General features: G+C 37.5%; 1 protein-coding gene across 1 annotated transcript; it reads right to left on the bottom strand.

The window, feature by feature from the left end:
- Positions 1-89: 89 nt before the first annotated feature.
- On the bottom strand, positions 90-7,406 carry bdh2 (3-hydroxybutyrate dehydrogenase, type 2). Its single transcript, XM_069166912.1, has 10 exons — positions 7,321-7,406; positions 4,939-5,026; positions 4,164-4,242; positions 2,659-2,755; positions 2,096-2,204; positions 1,670-1,730; positions 1,352-1,465; positions 924-982; positions 680-772; positions 90-489 (listed from the first exon to the last, which is right to left on the bottom strand). Exons 2-10 carry the CDS (start codon positions 5,008-5,010, stop codon positions 436-438), a joined length of 738 nt encoding a protein of 245 aa, XP_069023013.1. The 5' UTR covers positions 5,011-5,026; positions 7,321-7,406; the 3' UTR covers positions 90-435.
- Positions 7,407-25,130: the final 17,724 nt, after the last annotated feature.

The raw sequence follows: 25,130 nt of genomic DNA, 5'->3' as shown, positions 1-25,130 counted from the left end.
TGAATCATATGTTTACGTTGTAAAATGGGATACATTTCTTCCATAATAAACTGAAAAATAAGTGCAAAAATAAAAATTAAAAAAAAGCGTCAATTTGTGCATACTTTATTTATCCAGGTATTTACCTCCACTACTTGTACGATGCATGGTTCATCATTATTTCATCATTATTCACAATGAAATTCACAGATTTAATTGTAAAGTGTTAAAAGGATTTGGTCACACCACCCTACTATACTGGCTTCATTGTCAATTTATTATAAGATTTGTTGAGCATTTGTTGAGTCTATATTTAGGTTGTAAAATAGGATACATTTCTTCCATAAAAACTGAAAAATAAGTGTGTGGGGTGGGGGGAATGATCAAATTGTGCATAATTTATTTATCCAGATTTTTGCCTCCGCTACTTTTATGACACGCTTGCCACTGGTTTCCTCACAGTCTCCATCCTCCGTCAATGATTTGCTCGGTCCCGGTCACATAGGCCGACTGTGAAGGACAAAAGGCGCATTACACCACCGGTAGACTATTTCACTGCTGAAGACCCATAACCACAACTTTGTCTTCCTTTATGTCCTTAAAATATTAAGTTTACATCAATGGTAAGCATACATAGGCTGCTGTACACATACTCTATGAGTCACGATACTGCATGAACGACATATCTGCAAGCACTCACCTCATCTGAGGCCAGGTACACACACAGGTATGCTACCTCTTCAGCTGTGCACATTCTGCCCGTTTTCTGTCTGGCCATAAAATCCTTGTAAGCCTGCAGAGGAGTAAACAGTTGTAGCATTCGTTATCTTCAATACCAAACCCTCAGGATTTTATTCTTGTGGAATCCAAGATGATATTTAAATGACTCGTGCAGGAATTTACTGCCAGGTTACTTAAAACATGTAAACTTATGCCTGCAGTACCTGTTCGGGGTCAGGTTGGGCCTGGATCCTGCCCCTCAGTGAAGGAGTATCAACAGTCCCTGAGAAAATATATGAGAGCCTTTCGTTCATCTGCAACATTCATTATAACACAAGGCTAAATGAAGAAATATGGTTTGCCTTTTAATAAATGGAGGATTTTGATTATTAAATTGGCATGATTGAATTTAGGCCAGGACTAGGACTGCTGTACAAATACTACTCTATATAAGTTTGCACAGCAGTTATTGAGACTGGACTTGAGACTTTTTAAATACAAAATGTCCTGTAAACATAACAGATCCAATTTTTCTATAAACGTTGGTTCAATTTGGTCAAAAGGATGTTTACATTACATTGAATAACCTTGAGTACTATTGAGGAAGACTAAAGAAACACTCGTGCTATTGTGAATAGTTTTCCAGTCTTACCAGGACAAACACAATTACAGCGAATGCCTTGCTCAATGAAATCAGCCGCTATAGACTTGGTGAGCCCAATCACTGCAGCCTTGGAGGTACTGTAGACGCACCGGTTCACTACACCTGTGTCAAGGAAACACATCTGTTACTCACACATAGACATAGACACACACACACACACACACACACGAAGAGTAATTATCTGAGAAGGATAAGAGGATTACAATGAATGGTCATACTGCAACAGTCCAATGGCCTGTCGATTGAGAACAATGTTTGTTCTACAATTATCTACAGAGCAAGGATCTGCGGAAGTTTCTCGTTTACCTTTTATGCTTGATGCAACAGATGCCATGTTAATAATGTTGCCCGACTTCTTTGCCAACATCTAGAATGACAACATAAATCAGGACCGTGGCACATAAAGTCAATATAATAGATAGAGGTAAGATTTAAATGACCAATGATCTTAGGTTTTTATTTAGCAAAGAATTGAGAAATGTACTATGATCTGAGCTGAAATAACCCTTGGAGACAGTTCGGCTAGTTTGCTACTAAAGCTGGATTAGTTGTTGGGCAGTCAGAGCCCATCATGTCACGGGCTCAGAGTAATACAGCTAATCCGCGCACATAAAGGATGAGAACAAAGTTAAAGGCATATGTCACTCAATTTTCAAAAGCACCTACGGTATTTAATACTCTCAACAACAGGATAAACAGTGTCAACTATTTAGTAAAGCAGGCAAAGGTCACCTTAGGAAGGAAAGCTTTGCTCATGAGGTACATGCTGCGCACGTTCACATTCATTGTGAAGTCCCAGTCGGACTCTTCACAGTCCAAGATGGAGCCGTGGTGCACGAATCTGGATGCAACAGATGACAAGTAAACACAGAAAGCAGGAAAAAATATACTCACTCGAGTACAATGTAAAACACGATCATATTACATATGGTTTAAGCTGAGTCAAAATACCTCATCTATTAATCAGAATTAAAAAAAACAGAGAAATTTGATCATTACACTACAAACCACTGCTGTTTCCAAGATACAAAGCTGTGTCTCTCCCCTCCATATTTTACTGAGCCTCGATTGAGTATTGGTAGCAATTTAAAGACCTTTGTTAATGAGATTGAGAAAAGGTCAAGTGGAGGTCAAACTGTGCGGTATACGGATTTAAGAAATGTAGTTAAGCAGGAGATGGATGAACATGCCTTAATGTGGAGACAGCATGTTAGAGAGAGACAAATAAAACACTGTTCTGCTATGCATTAACTGTATGTTTGAGAATGTATGTGACACTCCTCCAAGAAAAGTACCCTGCAACGTTGAACAGCACATCTACGTGTTCGTGTTCCTTGGCCAGAGCCTCCACCTGGTCCTTCTTGGTCACGTCCACCACTTTGGTCTTGATCCCTGATGATGAAAAGAAAAAAATGTCCCAATCAGTTTTGATGACACTTGCACCGTTTTCATCGTAATAAAAGCAGATTTATTGTCATGACGTAATTTTTTTTTTGCAGAAGACAGTTTAAGATGTAGATCATAATATTTTGGTTATTTTAACTTATTAGCTTTACTCCCCCATTAGCATTTAGCTAACTCAGATGTCTAGCAAAATATTGTCCCCCACAAAATAGATAAAACAGATAACCTCTAGTAACTCTCTGCCACCACACTCCTTCACATTCACAATTAGTCAGACGTGGCTGCTATCTTTTCCTACATTACACTCAACAGTTCTTCAGAAAGCATTTAAAGGTGAAGTGCATGTAAAGAGAGGGAGGAGTGTTCATCACCTCCTATTTATTCCAGTCACTGTTCCAGCAGGGACTGGAATAAATAGAGATCCGTTAACATGTTTCTCAAAAGACATTACTGGGTCATGAAATAAAAAAGATAGAAATCGACCACATATGAATCCATTCAGACACAAATGGCAAAACAAATATTTTTAACAGTAGGATATGCCTCGGAAATACTAAGGAAAATTTTAAAAATAGTGTGTTGGCCAACAAGTCCTCCAACCCATATGTCCATTAAGGTCATTTATTCCGACCCTCAAATATGACCCACAGGAGTGTTCCCTGGATTCGGGCACCCGGTTAGGTCTAGGCACAAAAAACACTTAGCTAGGCAAAAATAATTGTGACTTGAACCTTGCTGTGTGTCATGTCATTGCAGCAGGGAATCATTTTAAAATTAACTGTCTCAATTCGCAACTGAAACGAGAAGCAAACTCTGGACTCTTGCATCCAAGTCCGCTGTTGTATTACTCACATGGTAAACTCACATTTTCACACTTCACTTTTCCGAGACATGATTGTTGTTATTTAGACGACTAGATTTTGCTTAAGTTTAGAATATAGTTGTGAGTTGTAATAAGTGAAGAAGACCTATTGAGTCTGTTTTTTGTAGGAGGACAGCTTCATTTATGTGTTCATTACTGCATAATCACCTGAAACCAAGAACATTTTCATTATATTGGAATTAACCCTTCATATCTACAGTACATATAGCCCACCACGTTTCTACAGAAATCCTGAATAGACAAACCAAACACTGGCTCTGGAGCGCGTTTTTGCATTTTTGACAGCCACTGTTTGATTGTTGGCAACATTTTATAGTTGTTATGTTTATGATAAGATAGTTTGTAATTTTACAAACAAGATAAACTGTCTAATTTACTACTAAGTTAGTGCCTTAAAACTAAAGTTGTGAAATAACTTGAGTGAAGGGGGGGGGGACATCCACCAGGCATCAAGTGCACATCACACTGGTTCCCAGCAGATGGCAGCTCCAGACCAACTGAGATGACTTGTACCCTGTATGCGGTCCAGCTCCTTCAGCTTCTCTCCATTAATGTCTGTTGCAGTGACCCGAGCTCCCTCCTTCGCAAATGCCTGAGGTGGAAAAACTTGAGTCAGTCACAACTAGCATCCCAATTTGACCTTGTAGACAAAGAATATTTTCTTATGTTCCTGGGATACAAACAAATGTATTCTATTTCTAAAATGTATTATGGCTGTTTAGGTAAAAAAAAAGCTTTGGAATATGAAAGAAATTATGCTAGCAACAATGAGAGGCAGGAATGTTTGGCTACTTATTAAATCTGAATTGCTTCCTGAATGCACAGAGTCACCCCCTCAGGGAACAATTCAGGTTATCAATAATAATCAGGACCTCATTATCAAACATCTGAAGACACAGAATGTCAATTTCTAACCCTATTCCCTCAACTCTTCATAAATCCATTCTGCCTCCAGTCAAAAGGCACCTTTTTTTGAGTGTAAATGAAATCGTGATGACCCAATGTTGACAAGGATGTGTGAGATTTTCAAGTATTCATTTATCTCCTTGTTTTGAACATCAGGAGAGGATTGGCCTGAATTGGCCTTTAACATTAACATTTATATGACAGTGTGTAAGACTGTGGCAGTAATCTGGAAGGACAGTGTTTTGTGGTACAGCTGCTACAAAATGTATGTAAAAGAAATACACAGCTTTGAGTCTGAACACCACAAACTAGTAAATAAACAGTTTTTCCACTGCAAGAGAGGGAAATATATCTAATATAAGTTCTTATTAAAGCTCATTACTATTGCTGCAGCACGTCCAATCCCCTGCGCAGCAGCAGACAACACAATCACTTTCCCATCCAGGCGGCCCATAGTTCACCTTTCACTGCTGCGACCAGAACACAAAACAAAAAGTGAGTACTGAACAACAACAGCAACAAGATTCAGTTTGCAGTTTGATGATAAATGCTCCTGCTTGTAAAAAAAAAATTTTTTAAATAATTGTTGCAGAATGAAAGAATATTTCATGTGGTAAACAGTGCTAAAGGATTACAAGCCATTAAATGATTCAAATACATGTGATTTAATTTAAAAAAAAAAAAAAAAAAAAGCCAAGTCGTAATATTTTTGGGAAAAAATATAATCTAAGAAGGCCATGAAGCACGTTTAATTTCCTTTTATCATACTACATTTAAATGAACTCTCATTAGCAGCCGTTTGTTGAAAATATTTTGAAGGACAACTGGCCAGTTAAAATTTGCCGAGAAGACACTATGGTTGGATAAACACAGAAACCAGCACATCCAACAGAGAGAAATATGTCAAAGCCCACCACCACTGACTGATAAGCAATCTTTGGGAAGTGCAGCTCAAAACACCGCAATATATTACCCATTTTAACTTTTAACTGCATGGCTCAATCATCGAACAATTGCTATTAAACCAACAAGCAATGCTTGACAGGCCATTTGTTTCCCCGAGTAAAATGGTCTTACAGAAAGTGGCGGCTTCTAATGTCACATAGCTTCAGAAGAAAATTTGAAGTGACCACTCATACATAATAATGCGTTATGAAACCACTAATGGAGACAACATAGTACCTCTTTATAGCGAGCGGTCATATAGTTACAAAGTCCTAGGCTATAAATATTTATGTATATTTGATTACATCACAAAAGATGATTGTAGCAGATCATGAGGAAATGTGTTTGATAAGTAATTGTATCTAATATCTTCCAAGAACGAGTTAATCATTAAATATTAAGTAACTATACTAAAAGACTATAAGAATACTGTTTAAAATCGCTCGCCACTTGGTAGGGCTGCAAATAACAATTAATTTCAGAAATCATTATTCTTTATTATTTTCTCTGGTTGATGAACTATTTGGTCTTTAAAATGTCAGAACATAGTTAAAAATGTTTCCCAAAGACAAAAAAAAAAAGAAGATTAAAAGTTCTTGTTTTCTCCTGACCAACAGTCGACAACCAGGAGATATTTTGTTTATCATAATAGAGGACTTAAGGAACCAGAAAATATTCATATTAACGAAGCTGAAAACAGAATTTTAGCATTTTCCATTTAAACACAATGACTCAAAACGATCAACCGATTATCAAAATAAATGGCAATTCATTTTCTGTCGAATCATTTCAAATCTCCTCGACGCTGGTGAAGCTACAGCGTAACCACAGTGGAGAATAGTTCTGTTATATAGGCTGCGGTATACCGGAAGTGTGGCAGGTGCAATTTTACATGAGTGAGTTCTCAAAAGTGGACTTGAAATTGACTATAAATTTTTGCCTTCCATGCACATGTTAATGCCAACAAGTGCACAGGTTTTCTTGCCTCTAATAATGCAATACATTAACATACTAAAACCAGTTTCTACGTTATTGAGTTGGATTGCTGAGATTTTAGTCAGGACTAAGGTTTTTGATGGTGCAGATTCAAATATCCAAGAGTCTCAGTGGTGCATATGAGCATTCATGCATAATCGTATTAAAAAGCAGAACAAAAAAGACTAAAATGTAATTTTGAAATCCGGATTTACTTGACACCTGTATTTGTGCCTGCTGTATCTTCATCAAGGCCGTGGAAACATGCCGAATTATCCATTAGCAGGTCCTGTTTGCAATGAATCCACAAACGCGCAGCCAACTATCACTGGAATATTTTGCTATAGAAATGTAATTAAAAACTTGATGAATCACAGGCAAGTTCTGTTACAAGGAGCCTCATTTTTCAAGGATTAATTCGACGATATTTAGAGGTATAAAGGTGTAAATACAGTCGCAGAGACAGGAGGGGGGGGAGGGTGGAGACATGGAAGAAAAAGAAAAAAAAATCAAATGACTGATGGCATGATCGCAGTTGTATAGGCCATTAATAAAGGCTTTATTTTGGTGTGCCCACGCGTCCTTTATAGTTGCATCGATCATGCTGGACTGCCCTGCACCAGCGTGACCTGAACGACACGCTCGTATTTCTATGACTGTGCCCTTTGGATAATACGTGTCTATAAACGTGCCTCAGCAACACGAACTCCAGCACAGACAAGAGGCAGTTTGTAGTCTTCAAAACGGGCAACAATGATGTCCACTGACGCCCGCGTACACCTACGTCTCATTTGTATTTGCAAAGTTAGGCACAAGCTTGCATAAACTAGTTTTGGAAACTTACCACTGCTTAAGCTCCCGACACAGTGAACGTCAAAGAGCAGCACGGCCGGACACGTGACCTTCTGCTTGTAATGGTATTGGTTCGAGACCGGGGCGTGTGCGAGACAGCGGCTTGTATTTTGAAAAGAGGAAATCGAGAGCAAGAGAGTGCAGTCACGGGTTTTTTTTTAAGGTTTCTGCCGCCTGCTGTGCACGATGAGAGAGTTAAAGTTAGGTTTCCTTTCCTGCAAAACAATCAAACAATTTATTATGAGCGGGGTTTTTTTTTTAACTGCGTTGAAGGCAGTGTTATCCTAAGTGTCCTTAAATCACACTACTCTTAGGCTAGTTACACCACACTTAGCCATATCATAGACTTTGAATAAGCCTATACGAGCCATGTGTAGGCTTGGTATTGTCTGACTTTTTATTTGTTTAAGCGCCATTAAATAATGATATGCAATATGCAAGTGATATGGTCCTTTTCTCCTTTTTTTGTGTGTGTGTGAACCATCTTGATGATAAAACATCTTTGGAAAGAAATGGAAACTAACCTTTGAGGTCTGCACAAAGCCAGAGACAGTTTTATTATCACTTTATCACAAAGGGTTAATGGTTTATTGAAAAAGAACACACAAAATAAAAACTTCTTAATAATTTGGCTGAAACTACAAAAACTGCAAATGTATTTATGATTTGAGGATGTCAACTTAATAATTCCAGTCAAAACATTAGCCAATTACAAAGAACAAGAGAAAAAAGAAGACATTTTAGTTCAGACATTTGAGTATAGAAGTTCATTCTTGATCTGACTATAGTTTTTTCCGGGACTTTAAAATATGTCAAAAAGCATTAAAGTTTCCATGGCAGTTTTTCCAGCTGACACAAAAGAGAAGTCACTTTGTAAAGTGTTCCGTAAAATTAACATCTACATTTCTATGGCATTTGGGCAAAATCCCTGAAAACCCCAGAACAGCCCCAAACGGTATTATTTACAAAATCAAACTTCATTTTCTTTTAAGTAGGAGCTGTTAATTTAAGCTTTTGTAAGACGCTACGCTGTGTAGCAGCAGCTAGCCTATTACATTCGAGATCAGGGACTTTGAGTTCACCATGAAAACAGTCTGACTTTTTCCTCTGCCATCTTAAATTTCATAGTATAATGATGGGAATCCCACAGGTTTGTAACCCGTGTTTGCTGGAGAAGGTTAATCATGGACAAGTTGTTCTTTACAAAGATTAAAATATCTAATACGACTTTAATGTGACCCTACCCCATTGTACAATTTTCACCCAAAACAATTCTTGACTCCCAAAACATTTGAAGAACAATGTTTCATAATCAGAAAAGAACTATCATTTTTAAACAATGCCAGTCTCTCATATTCCCTAACATCACAGGTGCAATCACCTGACCAGAAATACACTAAAAGCTTTTCTTGACATCGGTTTCCTGTTACTGAAATGATGAACACTCAGCAAACTGTGAATGGCATGTCATCTTCTGACCTACTGCATTGGTTTAGTTGAATGACTGAATGTTTCTGAACATTTCCCCATTTGTCGTGGGCGTCATCAGCCCAGCAGCTATTTTTAAATGAGACCAAGGGGGAGCGAGTATCTTCATCACCACAGATGATAACTGGATTTACTCGAACACACACACCTCAGTCGTTGCACAATATTTTGAAAAGATGGAGCAACTAGTGGGCCAATTACATCAAGGCAGTCTCTGCCACTGGTCGCTTGTTGAAGAGGGAAATAGCAGATGCTCAAACCCATCCTAACAGTGCATGCATTTGAATAATATGATGTAGTGTTTTTTTTAAAAGGGATATTTTTTTAAAGGGATATTTACACATCAGTATTAATCTCTAGTTTTTTTTCTTAATAGTTTCATGAAATCTGCACAATTTTTTAAATTATTAGGTTTTAAATAAATAAATACAGCCATTTTATATGAAATTGATGCCTTCTCTCCCTGTTTGATGTTTAGCCACAAAGAGGGCTAATCTACAAGTTTCTCTATTCAAAGCACTTGCAAGATCTTTACTTTCTAGTGACATTCGGAGTTCAGAACCCAGCTCTCTGTTGGAGACTTCCAAGGTCTCCAACAGGTACTAAAAATCTCAAATTTCTTCAGAACAAATTATGCTATATAATTATAGTGATGTATTTTCTGTAAGTTTACATATTCAGCTGATAAAAGTAATTATTTCATTTTACACAAAGTAACAAGTGTTGAGAACAGGTGTTTTTTGTCTTCTGTGTGGGAACCTTAAGTCTCAGCTGTGCTCACTGATGGCTGTGTGGACGAGCTTGCCAGATTGTAGGTTTCAGAAACTATCAAATATTGTTGGACACATAGGTGATGTTGCAGGGGTGCGAAGGGAGGAGATTTCAGATGCTATTTTAAGATTTTACAAGCACTGTGACTGCAGAATACTGATTTAACACAGATTTGAAAACCAGGGCCTTATACTGGGCAGCAAGAGTCTAATGAAAGATACTGCTTGAGGTTATGTCTGGATTTCTGGAGCTTGTCCCATGCATACTGGGGGGCTAAAACTAGGATATCTCAGCCTTTACTAGAGTTGATTTAGAGCAGTCTTTGTATCTGTAATGCAAGACAAGACTGCCAGAGTATCCGTTAAAAAAAAAAAATCAAAGCAATAGCATAGAATCTACATTAAAAGTGACTTGTTCCACGCCGTATTGATTGTGTTGGAGGAAAAAAATTCAAGCGCTTAACTCCTTAAGGCTACATATCCATTCAATCCAAGGGAACCCGTCAAGACTCTACAAGGTTTACATTCTTTGTTTTAACTAAATGAGTCAATAAATGTGGACCCCTTACAGTATACATGTTTAAACTGCAGTCACCATCATCAGTTTATGCATCTAAACAACCAATCAAAAGTAATTAAAGCATATCCAGTTTTCCACTTGTTTGAGAATATAAAGTGGGACAGATGGTGAGATACACATGGTGAGATAAAATAGACAAGATTTGTTTTATTATTTTGTATGATTTATATATAGCTATTAATAAGCCAGTCAGTTTAAATATAACAAACAAAAGCAGCCATAAAAGAGAGCTGTAACATTTATTGCTGACAGGTAGTTGAAGTATTAAAATTCCAGTAACCAACCAGGATTTCTTGTTAAAGTTAATCTGACATTAACTTCTAAATCTGACCTTACTTTCTATTCTGTAAGTGGTACAGTTTTCCCAGAGTAGAGGTAGACATTTTTACATACCTTTATGATGGACTACTAATTTTCCATATTCAACAACAACCCTGTTTCCTGGAGGTTTAAGAGTTAAATGGGCTGTGAAGCCTCCATACAGCTAATTCTGACAATAGTGAGAGACAACGGGTCAAAATCATCAAATGCTGTGTTGCCAAATATGCACATGCTGGGGGGTTTCCCTCTGCCTTGTCTGATGCAGCTGAAATAGCTAAGCATAATCTTTTCAAAGATTTATGATTTAAAGATTTTATGCCATTTAAGGTCAACAATAAGATTATATTAATGGCCACAGAAAAACTATCCTAAATACATATGCATTTTTTTATTAAGCTGGAGTTATTTGTGTCGGTGGCCTTGAAGTCAGCTCAAAGAAGTGTCAGCTCTCTGGCACGCCGATCTGTTTCAGTTATTTTATCTAATAGTCCTTGAACTGATGAGAGCAGGCAAACAGTCAACTCTCCATCTCTACAAAGGAGGATTTCCAAATATCGGCTACAAAGTGTGATAGTCAAGCTCATTCTTTGAAGTCATGCAGACTCGCCTGTAGCATCTGTAATACCAGTTTTGGCAGTACAAGGAGAGAATTTGGTTCCACATAGGACACGCACATCTGTAGGCAGTGACTGGAATATTTAGTAAAGTAAATTAAATTCACTTGTAACATCAAAGGATGACGTTCACAAGCAGTGACAGCTAGTGTCTGTTCGAAGTCTTCATCAACACGGATATTGACATATTTATTCGGGTGATACTCGTACTCGTCAAAAGTACATTATCCGTACCCAATACTCGTTTCAGCCAAGTACTCGTCTCATCCCTAGAAATACCCGAATTTTCCGCAGTTCCGGTTTAAGTTGCCATTCCACTGCCGGTCAGATAGCAAAGAAGCAGGAGTAACCGTGTGATTACGTAATGCCGGATGTGAGGTGAACCTGAAAGACGGCATCGAGAGTTGTCCAATCACATCAGATAAAGAAACGCAAAACAATACAGACATCAATACCAATTGATACCAATACCAATATCGAGACATTCACTTCATGTGCTTCCTGCACAATGCTGAAGGCTGACCCGATAGCCCCCGTTAGCTGTCCTGGGAAGTCGGCTGCATAACAGCATGAAGAAAGCAAAGCTCTAAACTGAAGCCCGTTGAGGCAGGTGACTATCCTCCTCCAGTTCTGTTGGAGGTTTTTCCTGCTAAATGGGAGTTTCTAAAAATCGGTATTGATGCCAAATGCTGCATGTGTGGGAATTGTTAAATTACTGACATTAATATTGTTCGATCATGATCTTAAGTGTCCTAAAATGACTTGTGTTGTGATTTACTGCTTTATAAATGGAATTTAATTTGACAGAAACATCTACTAAATGGTAGTAAAGTTCAGTTGTGACAAAACATAGGCTAATGTTAATAAACAATAACATCATCATTTTAGAATTACAAGTACCAGTAACCTTCTGGGATACACATGTACCTGCTCAGACTTACTACAGCAAGCAGTCAGTTGTATATCAGAATATTGACCTTGCTGAAGGTCTGTGCTCTCCAAGTGCCCTTTTATTCTTTGGGATGCATAATTTATTATGCTTTTGTTCCATGACATATTTTATTTTACAGCCCCAGAATTTTAAGCTGAATCCTGTGTCACTTTTAAGATGCAGGATAAATCGTATGCTTATCCCTGTGAATGTTTAAGATAGCCAGACTGCATTCATGTTCTTTTCATTCTTTTGGGAAGTTTAAACAAGTTCATTCTCCACCTGGGAAAACTAAACTTTACAGTGAAACCATATTACAGAAGAATGAAGGCAATGGGAAATTCATTTTATTTGGCTTTTGAACTTAATGCTAAACTTCATTTAGTTTTTATACAGGCCCAAACCACAGATTTACCAGTGTTTACCGTAACATGGGTTCTGCCATACCTACCGACGCTTTCTCTTAATGTGATTAATTTTTCTCCAAATTTTAAACTGCACTTTGAGCTGTCTAAGGATGTTTCTAACAGTTGGTCCTTCTTTGGAATTGGTCCAGGGCTTTTGGGGAACATTGTTTGTTAAAGGCAGTCAAAAACAGAAACATTTGATTGAACTATAAATCAAACACAAGACAGGCTTTTTCCAAGGCAGGATTTCGGTGTCCTGGTTGAGTAATTGAATATGTAGTAATGAATATGTTTTTCTTATCTGTATTTGTGGGATAGAACCCAGAAGTTACAATTTCATTTGGGCTTTTATATGATACCTTATTTAACCCTCAATGTGGATGCAGTTAAAAAGAAAGTGAGAAACTTGTGCCTCCCAAGGTGTGCATTATTTCCAGGTAACCAAACATTTGGGACATCCTGTTCTTAAATAGTCACTCTTCTGATTTCTTCAACAACAAGAGTTGTCACTGGAAGGTGGAAAATGCAACTTGTATATAGAATTTCAATTTTCTGCTGGTCACCTATTTTGCCAGTATTCATGTTAAAGAGCCTACAATATACTCAAAGACAAAGGGTTTCAATTTGGAATCCATCCACAGCCTTTGAAGCTGCACGTATTTCTCTTTTGTATAATTAAAAATATAAATATAAAAATAAAAATATATTTCTTTCAAAATCTGTCTTTTGCTCTCAATAATTTGGCAGATTCTAAATTGTTGTTATGGTGACATGGTTAAATATGTGTGCCAAAAATGTTTGAATCTAACTCGTGTTCATTTGGAGGGACTGATATCAGCCCGTTTAAAAGCTTGTCAATTACATAACTTTAACAGTATAGCTTATATATTTCATGCAGTTCTGAAAGCTTCAAACGTAATTCTATTGTGAAAACATATCTAGATATTTTTTTCTGAAAAACTACAAGGTGATGGTTCATGTTAATTTTTTGTGCATTGTCTGATCAAATTTGACAAAGCACATGATCATATTTTTATTTCTTTCATGTGGTGCTGCATGTTTCACAACAGCAACATAAATTACTAAAGATATTCTAGTGACTACAATCAGCATGATGAATGGACACCAAAAAACACATTAATGTTTGTAAAGAGGTGCTCAGAGACAGCACAGATGTTAAATGAATTGTTTGGTCTTTGGCAGCTACATGTAAAAAATGAAGTAAAAATCAGAAAAATAATCCTCCTATTTTGGAAGTTTTACATTTGTTGTATTTTTTTCATGAGGGTGCACACATCCCGCAACAATTGGGCAAAACTACATTTTGCTGTTACTTCAGATAAAAATGTGTCAAGTTTGAGTAATTCAGGCACATATGTTATTGATAAAGGACACAACTGATTGAGTATCAGACAATCTTTCCTGCCACGGCTGTCTGCTTCAAGAATTTTTGCCTTTTGCCGAAAGCTCCCCAGAAGTTGTTTTGAGCAGTAAATAATTATAATTATATTCGCATAATAAACCGAAACATTATGACGAACCCTGCCTAATATGCTGTTGGTGCCGCTGGCACAGCTGCAGCCTGCTGAGGCTGGGGCTCTCTGTCATCTGTTACCATGACAGTAGCTCCTTCAGTCCTGCGAGTTGGAGATGCCCTGAAACAGATGAATTCCTAAACATTTATGTTTTTTGTCCCTGTCAGTAGGTAATCAGTGTTGACCAAGAGAATCAAGAAAGCTTTGTCATTTTAGCCTTTTGTCAAGGCGTGTAAAGACCTGAGTCTCTCAGTGACGTTCACTCAGTGCCACATATAATACATATATCCCAACTTTTCCACGTTTGTTACAAGATAATCTACATCAGGAGTCCCCAACCTCTTTTCCTCTGAGCTACTTTTGCACAATGAAAGTGTCCGAGAGCTACTCATGCATATTAACATTCATTCACGTAGCTGAGCTCCACCCAAACCAGCTGAATATGCTTTTTACGTGAACAATAAAACATTTATAATTTTATACTCAACACACATTTTGTAGCACAGCAGCTTAAATTCTTTGATATTTCTCTCACTCAGTGACAGACACTCGCTTTATAGTTCTGGCCCCGCCACAGCTGTTGCTGTCCAGCCAAAATTATTGTATTCATCTTATTTTCTTGATTTATGAGGACCTGTTTCTTTTTAATCCCGGCAGGGTACATTCTTAAAATGCCCGTCTGTGTGTCGAATACATCACACCCGCGTTTGCCATTCGAGTGAGACTGCTGTCAGAGAACACAGTCGAACCAAAATTGTGCATTGCAACATTTATTTGTGTGCTGAGGGAAAAACAGGCAAGTTGCATAAAATGCAGGTGCACGCTGCTGTGGCTCGCAGGCTATAAAACCATTCTATAAACTGACAATTTTGAGGCCCTTCATCCAACGCTGAATGGTCATTAATGTAAATGTCTCTGCACACTCTGAAACCAAGCAGCCTCCTGTTCAGTCTGCACAACACTAACAAGGTCTGTTCCTCAGAGAAAAGGATGAGGGGAATTTGGATTGACCGCAGCCAAAATGTATTTTGGGATATGCTACCGGGATTGTGCTCAAAACAATGTGAATAAATTTAAACATTAGCGCACATCTGTTAAAACTTCTCCTCTGGGAAGCTTCTGTAACAGTTGCTTGTCAGCCAAAAGAGAAAAGTTATGCTGTAGTTATGTTTAGAATGATCAAGTAAAAAACATTTTTTTTGTATGGTTTTACCAAACAAGATGTAATGTGTTAATTATATGATGAACCTTGTACTTCCAAGCTATTTTCACATTGTTATTTATCTTCTTATCCAACTCGAAAATAAGTTTATAGCCTTTTTTCCACACATAAAAACATTGTTAAACGTGCCAGTTTCTTTCACAAACGTACCGTTGTAGTAGATTATAGAGCTGCTTTTCATTTGTTTTTCCCAAACAAGTGGTCAAAGCATTTATACCACGTACAACCATAGGCTTCTTCTAGCTTGAAGATATCTTGTCAGATGGCAGTTTTATAGAAATTGCAAAGAAATTAAGGTCCAACTGCAACAGATGGGATTATTTATGGGAGGCTGGTGCTCGATTTCTATTTTGACCAAGTCGCAGCAAAGATGGAATCAGAATCAATATTTCAGTCCTTCCAGTTCTCCAGAGATTGACACAAATATCTCTTGTGTAAACAGAAGCCACGTGTTTGAGTTTCTTTGCTTACATTAAAATGGCCAAACAATCAAACTTTACTCAGTGTCATCATTTTCTTGCACTGATAGACTCCAACGGTGTCAGATTGGAAATTGTTAATGGGATTTTCCAGCGAATATTTGGTCATCAGTGTCAGGTTTCTGCCCGGGGCTGCTGCTGTGTCCCTTGATAAGACACTGAACCATCAGCCATGTTGCCCCTGCATGCTCTCTCTAAAACCTTTAACAGTGGAGGTCATCTCAAATTTAAACTCACCGATTATATGTTAATGTCGTCTTTTCTAACCTAACAGTCTGTATCTCAAAAACATGAAATCAAGTCTAGAAAGGGAATCATCTGTTTCCGAGCATATTTAGCAAGACTGATCATCACTGTATGGGCATGTGTCTGCACCTTTTAAATATAATGCATCTCTTTATATTTTGGAAGAAGGCAGTTTGGACTCTATCCATTTGTAACTTGTTACAATGCCATAGTTGGATTTGGCCATTTTGAATGTTTGGATACCCACCCCTTCCAGGCAGTCAGTCTGTGTACTTCCAAATTCAAACTCGTTTAATTGTTGCTCTTTATTTTTTTTTGCTTTTTGTTGAGTGAGAATACGTATCATATCCCTGCACCCAATTGATATAATTTTTTTCCCGATCATCCAACAAATTGCAAGAAACATGTTTATAATACTCAAGGTTTGTTGACATACCTGTTAACTACATATTATGTCTATTACAGAGTTCAGCATTAAAGGTGGTGTTGTACTGAACTACATTATATTGAGAGGCATTTCAATTTTTTTTGTCTCTATGAAGTAGTAGTATTTCAGCATTACATCAGGGCAACATGTTTTTACAAAAAAAAACAAAAAAAAAACAAACCCTAAAGGTTTTAGACCTGTGTTGTTTTATTTTTTATGATAATGTAATGATTGTAGCCCAAAAAAAAGGATCATTCCCTGGTTAAAAAGGTTGAAGGGGAGTAATGAGCTAAAATGTCTGTTACTGTTATTTTGGCAGTTGTAAAATACTGGCATGTTTTCAGATGGCACTGATATGTAACTGTAAAATGTAACAACCCCAATCCACGATAAATATACAGCATGTGCACCACATCAAAAGCCTTCTTTCTAAATGTCTTTAACTACACTGCACACTTGCTCAGTGCTCTGATGTACTGTGGACGTGGCTTCTGTTTTCGTGTCAGCAGTAACACTTATTTCAGCAAAACTCCTGACCCACGGCTGCAGACACAAATATGACACTTCAAACAAGCAATGCCAGCAGCCAATTCACAACTTTTGAATCACGTCAAACGTCCATTACCACCGATCACACTACAGAAAATCATTTTTATATACAGCGTTGTGCTTGAGAACCAGAGTAGTGATTGCCTTCAAACCACATGCCAGCTGCTTTGTCTGTTATCTGAGGGTTGAGATTGGGGGATGGAGAAGTGTCTGAGACCTGAAAAATATGTCAAAGGCAAGAGCTAGCAGCCCTAGCTGTCAGACCTGCTGTTGAAATAGGTACTTCGGTCAAGTGATGAATGTCGATATTGGAAACAGAAAGTGGTCATCGTTTCTCTTATCTCACACTGCTCGGGGCCCATTTTGAATGGTATGCTGAGGAATAACTATGGGCGCACACTGTTGCAAACTTGCTTACTATCAAAACTCTTTTTCTCCTTGAGAGAGATTTAATGTGCACAAACAAAAAGAAAACAGAGTTGAAGAGGTTTTACGGCACTTCCAACCAACCTGTCATTCAAAATGCTTTTTCCTGTCTCTGGTGACTGCTGATAGCTAAAGATCTTTGTTCAAAAAGCTGCACATCTACACATTCAAATCAGGTCCAATTCCATGTGAAACATTTGCTTAGAAAATCCTCAAGAAATGATTACAGTGAATGCACTGCAGATGCTTATCATTTACAATTAACTTTTCCCAGAAGGGCATGGTCTGTTTCAATAGTTCCCCTCAGCAATAAAAGAAGAGTGATTCATTTGTAAAGAAACTACGCCAATTGTGGTAACACATCGGCTAATTCCATTGTAGTGTTTCTGTACACACCACTAACTGCAACAATGTCCTTAAAAAAATACAAAAATAAATGTGCTTGTGTTGAAGACCGGGGACACAGCGTCTTCGTCTACCAAATAATGTAGAAGCGGTCTGATACGGCTGAGGACTAATATGGAAACATGTGCACCAGCAAATCAGTTATATTTTCTTTTTGTGCTGTTCAGAACAAAGCAAGTCAACTTGATTTAAAAACATACTGTCAATGCAATTGTTTTATCATCGCAACATGTTAGTGATGATTTGACAGAAATGCATGTTTACTGTAGAAAAGTTAGAATCTGAATTTATTCATTCACTGAGTCATTCATTCTTTCATTCATTTCAACTGTTCTGCAGCGATTTTTCTTGCACTTAACTCCTAAATTACCTTTAAATTAGATTTTTTTTTTTTTTTTTGGTCCTGTCACAAAACAGGATGAGTTTTGTTTGTCAGGAATTGTGTACCATGGTTTTCATTTTAAAACCTGCCGGCAAGAGACATACAGTATTCAAAGGCGATAATTGAAGAGAGGTTTAGTCCGAGTAATGTGAGAGACCAAAGACACAATAGCGTCTCAACGTGGGCTACATCTCAGAGGAGCCTGTCATTTCTTTCACATCTATACTCCCAGCACATACAATAAGAGAAGCAATGATACTGTCAGAAGCCACTGTTAAGTTTGTGGGGCTTAATAGATTAGTGCTATTTTTGAAAGGCCTTGGGTTGAACTAGAGTCCTAATTAACATGACCTTAAGTAAGTCTTAGCTGTGATTTGTAGGTGATAGCATAACCAAGTACACACACAAATCAGTAGCAGAAAATCTTTTGATATAATGAAAGAAAATGTTGCCAGAAAAAAGGAAGGAATAAAGGAGGAATAAAATAAAATAATCAAATGTGAAGATCGATGAGGTGAACATTTCAAACAGTCAACAGAGGAATCAACAGGTTCAGTTGTAGGACTTCATCTTCAGTAAATGTAAATGTGTTTTGGGCATTTGCTGAAACCATACATGTTTTTGTTCTATTAATTTCACAAAACTAATTGGGTGCATTCTGTCTTTTTCCTCATTGGCAACAGCAAATACATTTTGAAAGAAATATAATGCTGGTTGGATCAGGTTTGGTATCAGCATAGAGTAAAACATTTTTAATGAGAGCTGCCACATACGCACAAAATATACATTACTGAATCTAATTGCAAAACGTGCATGGAATACATTTAAACTTGTTCCACTAAAACGATGATTTGAATAACATTCTCATGGTTTACCCTTCATATTTTTTAAGCTTTGAATACATTTTTTCCTAAGAAAAGAAAAATCCTCCTGTTATTTACATTTATGTCACAAACATTTCTGCAATGACAGGTTAGGCTCGCTGTTTCACAGAACTCTCTGGTTTCATGGGCAAATCAATAAATTCATACTTATAAACTTCACTGATTTGTTCCTGATGGGCCTACTTGAAAACTAACTTTTTCCAAAGAAGACAGTTTGTCCTTCCCCTCTCCTCTCTGCTCCTTTGTGCTGCTGACAGACAGTTGGATCTGAGGACATATGCATGCTGCTCACATCTTGCCGTTAATATGGATTCCCAGCTTTATCTCATTGACAACCAGCTCATGGATCCAATTTCTGACACTGCTTTAACACTTCAATTCCTTATATAAGTCTCTTGAAGAACTCCTTGTGCTTCATTTAGTCTAACACCCCATGTAATAACCCACCACTCCTCACTTCCTCCTCATCTTGCCTCAGCTTACCCCTGGGCCCTGCCACATCATCCACCTCCTAGCTGACCTTTACCAGTTATGCCAAGCCCAATCCACACACTGTGAGCCCTGCTAATAATAAAGATGACACAGGGAGACAAGAACTCTCTTTTGCCTGGGCAGGCGAGACCGATGAGGTCACCAAGGTTAGGTGCCTCTGCAACCGTGTTGCAACTGCAGGCGAACTTGCCTTCAGAAGGAGATTTGATTCGAGAAAAATATTAGAGAAGCAACCGAGACAGCCACTTCTAACTCAAATATTACAGTCTAACCTCATTCATTAAACTGTTGGATCTGTTATTAAAATCCCACTCATCTATAGGAACAGGTCATACAAATATTGTGCTGACTCTTGATGACATTGCAGAAGTTCTATCCTCAGTTTAATCTCGTATAGCTGAATCAAAAGACACCGAGGGCACCAGGCAATATTTACTGTTTTCTTCTCCCATCTCATACACTGGCTTCAGTCAATGGATATAAGAAAAAAAAAAAAAAAAAAAAAAAGTGGTGTTGATGCTATTGTCTCTACTATTGAAATCCATATTGGTAACATCCCGCCAAGTTGAACAAAGCACAAACAACCAGGTTCATTATGTTATTTAAAATACTTTACATTTACAGTTTTAGAACTGAGAAGAGCAACGCATTAGGAATAATAACTACCATTATTATATCGGACTTGTAACTTGTTTGTTGCTAGACTGCTGGTACCTATAATGACTTTGGCTTTTTGTTGTGACAAATTTCAGAAGATCCATCAAGCTATCAGTTTATCAGCGTAAACATAAAACAAACTAACTTGACTTTCTTTGATCCATTAACTGTAAAGGTTTGGAGGGAATTACCTGTAAATCTTGAACTTTCTACAGTACATGTTTTGTGTAAAAAAAAAAATCTCCAGATGGTTTTCTTTTCAAATGGCCAAGAAAACAGCTGTACTTTGTATTTAAAGTTCAATTTAGATAACATTTACAGGCCAATGTAAAATCGACAAGTGAATAAAAAACTACCACTAGTAAAATGAATAAATCTGGGGTTTAAAACGAGCTCAACCACTTAATGGTTTTGCTGACAGTCCAAAGTGTCAGACAATTAATAACTGTCAATGCCCAAGTTCTCTCCGCCAAAAAAATGTAAGTTAAATGTGTAGGGACCAAACAAAAAGGAATTCAAGCTCTGCTTGAATAAGAACTGATTCAAGCTAGGTTTTACAGCAGCAAAAATCATTTATCACTTTGATTTGGCAGTTCACTTGTGTTATTGGAACCTGCTTTGAGTCCATCATAGTATTACTGCAATCAAGCAGAAACTGTACCCTTACCACAGGAATGAACCTGATCAGAGTTACACACTACATAGTGGCAGAACATGCCAGACTTTTTGCTGTTCTTTATATCTTTGTACCACCCTGCTGTTACCCTGCAGTGAATATGTATTGGCAGTGCTTCAAGTCATTATCCTTCGCAACACAGTCACAATATTTCAGAGACCAAGATGGTCCCAACAGGAGATGTACTTCAGTTGCATTTTCCACACTTTTATCAGAGTAGTGTATGGCAAATTAAATAGACACTTTCCCACCGGGTTTTCTGCTGAATTAACACAGTTGGATTCCCGACACAGAAGCTCTTTAGCTGCCCTGAGGCTTGAGGAAATGAATGTCAATTTACATCATATGAAGGTTTTGAGCCTTTGCTACTGCTGCAATGGGGAATAAACTAGTCAGAGCAATAAATCAGTGCAGTAGAGAACTCCTGGTTGTAAACAAAATGTGACACCACACCAAAATTGACATAGAATCTGATTAAATTTATGCTTTGGACTATTAGTACATCAGCAATATAGTGTTTAACTAAACATGCACGTCATCGATTGTTTGGGTCAAGTGGATTGTAATATGGGACCCCAAATTAATAGATAACATAGCAAAGTGGCTTTACATTCAAATACCAAACTTAAAAAGGTGAATTTGGTGTCAAGTCACTCAAAGCTACAGAACACGTTATCACATGTACCGCACATTAGTGCTGCAGTAGCATTTACTGTTGAGCTCCTTTTAATTGTTTAGTTGGTGTCATTTGAACCAAGCTGCAGCACAGCATTACTTACTTTCACTTTAATTACACTCGTTTTGAAAATGTTCAAGTTATATAACTATAAGCAGTTCTAAATGCCACAATGATTAAGTTACTAAAGTTTTCGCTGCTTTGTTTACATATATTTATAAACTGCTACATGAAGACTACGGTGCTTCATTTCTCAAATACCCTACATTGTGTTCATGTATTTCAATAACGTGTTAGGCATGAAATCGGATAACCTGTCAATACAAATGAACAATTTCACGCACGTGACCGAGAAGTTTCTGAGAACTTTGAAATAAGAAGAGTGAAAATACTTTGAGTAAAGTTTGTGAGGTGAGAAGGAATATAACTTATCTTTTTTTTTTTTTTTATACTTCATGTTTTTCAGTAAAGTTTTCACAATTGTATAACATGAAAAGTAATGCATTAAATATCATAATCTGTATTACTGCTTTTTGCACAGGATTATTTATTGGTACATTCATTATTTTTTATTTAAACAATGACAGCAATTACTATGGAGCAGGGATGATCAAGAGTGCAATTTCCAGAGAATTGTAGAATTGCAAAAATTTTAATGTGAGTCGTAATTTACACAATGATCACTGTGGGAGCCTGTAAGAATGTAAGTCAGTACCCTCTGCGTCAGTGGCTACAATAACATGTTCTTCGTACCTTTTGGTATTGGAGTAATGCGTTTTTTTGTTGCAGTTGTTTTTTTGCATCAGGATTTGATGTCAATGTCAGATTTCTATTGAACGCAGACAAAGTTTGAATTGAGTTAGTGGCGCTCAGAGAATTTATTCTCTTTAATGCTGTGATGTTTTAATGAACATACCCTTCAATAGAGGGCACCTTTCCTACCAAGTGTTGATCTGTTTAAAATCAATTGTTGCAAATGACCTCAGTGGTCAGTGCTCATTCAGAAGATATAGCACCATCCTGCATTTGGACAAGGAAGCTCCATCTAAGTGTGGAAATACAATGGAAGGACAGTACTGGTGGTCTCATAAAGCCTAATAAATCGAATCACTGAGAATCTTTGAGTCATTTTTTTCCAGAAGCTACAATAGGTACTTAATGAAAAAGAAATTTACGCCATAGAGGTTTTTTGATTTCACATAAGGGTGACATTTTTGGAGAAATGCAGTGTTTACTCCCCATTGCTCTTCACACAATATGCTGGAATTATATCTAATGTTAATGGACTGCTATTAAGTTAGATGAATAGAAATATAACATCTGTATCATTAGATTGTCTTTGAGGTGATCGCTTCCAAAAGGAATGCCCTTTTATTAAAATACAAGACATTGCAATGACTATGATTTCTCAAGAGGGGTTAAGTGTGAGAAAGTCCTGAAGAATCGGTTAAAGTTCGGCTTGCGCCTGCCTTTCATACATTTTCTTTTTGCAGTTAATATATACTGGTCAGACTGACCAGGATTTCAATAAAAATCAAGTGTTAGTGAGAGCTTGCAGATTTGCCACAGTGTGCCTGTCAAACTAATTAGGCTATGAATCTGGAATCAACCTGGCTTACTGTTTAGACCCGTTTCAGAGTGATGGCATGTCCACGGAGTTACTGCTCTGTTTTGTGTTTAGAAGAGCTGTGTATGTTAGCGGAATACACTTCTCTTATCATTGATTCATTTTTGATAAAGACTGGTGAAACTGTTGGCGTCAAGCCCTTGTTCAAACAGACAATTATAAACTGAGGAGTATAGACTGAATGTCAGTTATGAATACACAGGATTGTATCTGCTGCAACTGTATTTTCATAGTTGATGATTAATATTGGCCAACAAAGCTGTAGTTTGTCCTGCATTGTACTGTTAGTGGAAGACTCAGAATATTAAGTATTAATTTAGACAGTGTTTTAAAATGAAAACCACAAATCCACCCATTCTGCAGCAATTTTTGTTTTATATATATATCTTAATAATATATTGGTTAATGATATCATTGCCAACAATGATTATTGGACCGTAATTATGAGAAATACCATGGGACTACTGTATAAAATGTACGCAGGTCAAAAACTGAATGCAACATGTGGAGGAAGTAAATAGGCTGTAAGTAATTAGATTCAGCAACTATATTTGTATACACCTCATTACATAATATTTATTCAGTCCAAGAGGGACTGAATTGTGATCCTCATTAAATGCGCTGTACTCATTGCAGCTCTTTAATTACCTTGGGAGTCACTGCTTGAGACTCCTGGTATGCCACGCAAGTCTTCACTTCACATTCCTATACTCAAATCAAGTGTTCAGGGCGCCTCTCAAGAGGACGCAGCCAATGTTAAACACTCTCTGGAGAGCTATTACTCATCTAGAGAGCCACGAGTACTTTCTTCCAAACAATGTTCGAAACAGACACAGTTTAACTTGAGCTTTTCATGAAACACACATACACACTTAAAATTCCCTATTTCAGGAAAAGCTGGAAAAACAAAAAGGTGTAATTATGACATTAATGGAGGCTGGAATGGAGCCATTATTTATCTAATAACACCCGTGTTTGACAAGTCAAAATGCCACCCAACGCTCACTGCGCTGCCATATCTGCACAGTTTGACTTTATATGGAAAGTTATAAAATGGTAAACAATGCAGGCCAAAACACAGGAGAACACACACACACACACACACATACACACACACACACACACAGAGAGACAGACAGACAGACATATCAAGCTATCCTCTTCACTGACCAGAGTCACAGGAAAATACTACACTTACTTCCTCACAACATCACTCTAAAAACCACCTCAGGCCTAGCAAGTTTTGTAAACTAGTGCATATTTCATGCTTACCTCAGTGTTGTCAGGAATCACCCTGGTGCAGCTTTGAAGGCTTCTCTGGACCAGCTTGGTCTGTAAAAATTTGAGAGGTGATGAGTCAGAGCATATTTTGGATTTGTTTCGATAATCCTTTAAAAAGCAGATATTTGCTTTTGTGGGAAAAGGACAGGTTTCACTGAACATTTTCTACAGACGCTGACAAAACTGAGGCAGATCTGACATCAGTCTCTGTTTTGACTGCAGGTTTTCACAGCCCAGTGATATTCTTGCACTGCACCGGAAGAAAATACAATTTAGTAAAATGTAAATAGACTGTTTAATTTCTAGTTATTTTTTTAAGTCTTTCTTTAACTCAAAATGTAAAATTCGTCATTAAAGACCCCTTTAGAACTAAGAAAGTTCTCCTAATTCAAACCATTTTGACTTGAGTTGAATGAAGAATTCTGACTTCACTCTGATCTAATTAAGTTTAAGAAACTAACCTTGCATATTAGCAGACAGTCAGAACACCTTAATACTATTTTTTGTAATCATTGTTGTTTCCTTTAACAATAATGATGAAAATAAATCCCATCTTGACAGTCATTAAATTGATTCTTTAGACTTAAAATCTATCTCACCATGATTCAGAGCAGCTGATTGTAGAGTGGCTGCAGGTTGGGGGAACTGGGAGCAGGTCAGGTGGGCATGGCCAGCAGGTGACTGGGCAGAGAGAGTGACAGAAATACTGGGGCCCACTGATGGCTGG

Source organism: Embiotoca jacksoni, unplaced genomic scaffold, assembly GCF_022577435.1.
Source record: "Embiotoca jacksoni isolate LCO1_2020_lvr unplaced genomic scaffold, fEmbJac1.0.p SCAF_4, whole genome shotgun sequence".
Classification (NCBI taxonomy): Eukaryota; Metazoa; Chordata; class Actinopteri; family Embiotocidae; genus Embiotoca; species Embiotoca jacksoni.
Note: the sequence above shows the minus strand (reverse complement) of the source record. Positions and strands in the feature narration are given on the sequence as shown.

Bases quoted from the DNA above. Each gene is read 5' to 3' on its own strand.
- bdh2 (XM_069166912.1), bottom strand. From the start codon at position 5,010: ATGGGCCGCCTGGATGGGAAAGTGATTGTGTTGTCTGCTGCTGCGCAG. The intron at 2,756-4,163 runs GTACAAGTCATC...TTTCATCATCAG, and splicing joins GGAGCTGGACCGCATACAGG to GGATCAAGACCAAAGTGGTG. The intron at 1,466-1,669 runs GTAAACGAGAAA...TCCTTGACACAG, and splicing joins TGTTGCATCAAGCATAAAAG to GTGTAGTGAACCGGTGCGTC.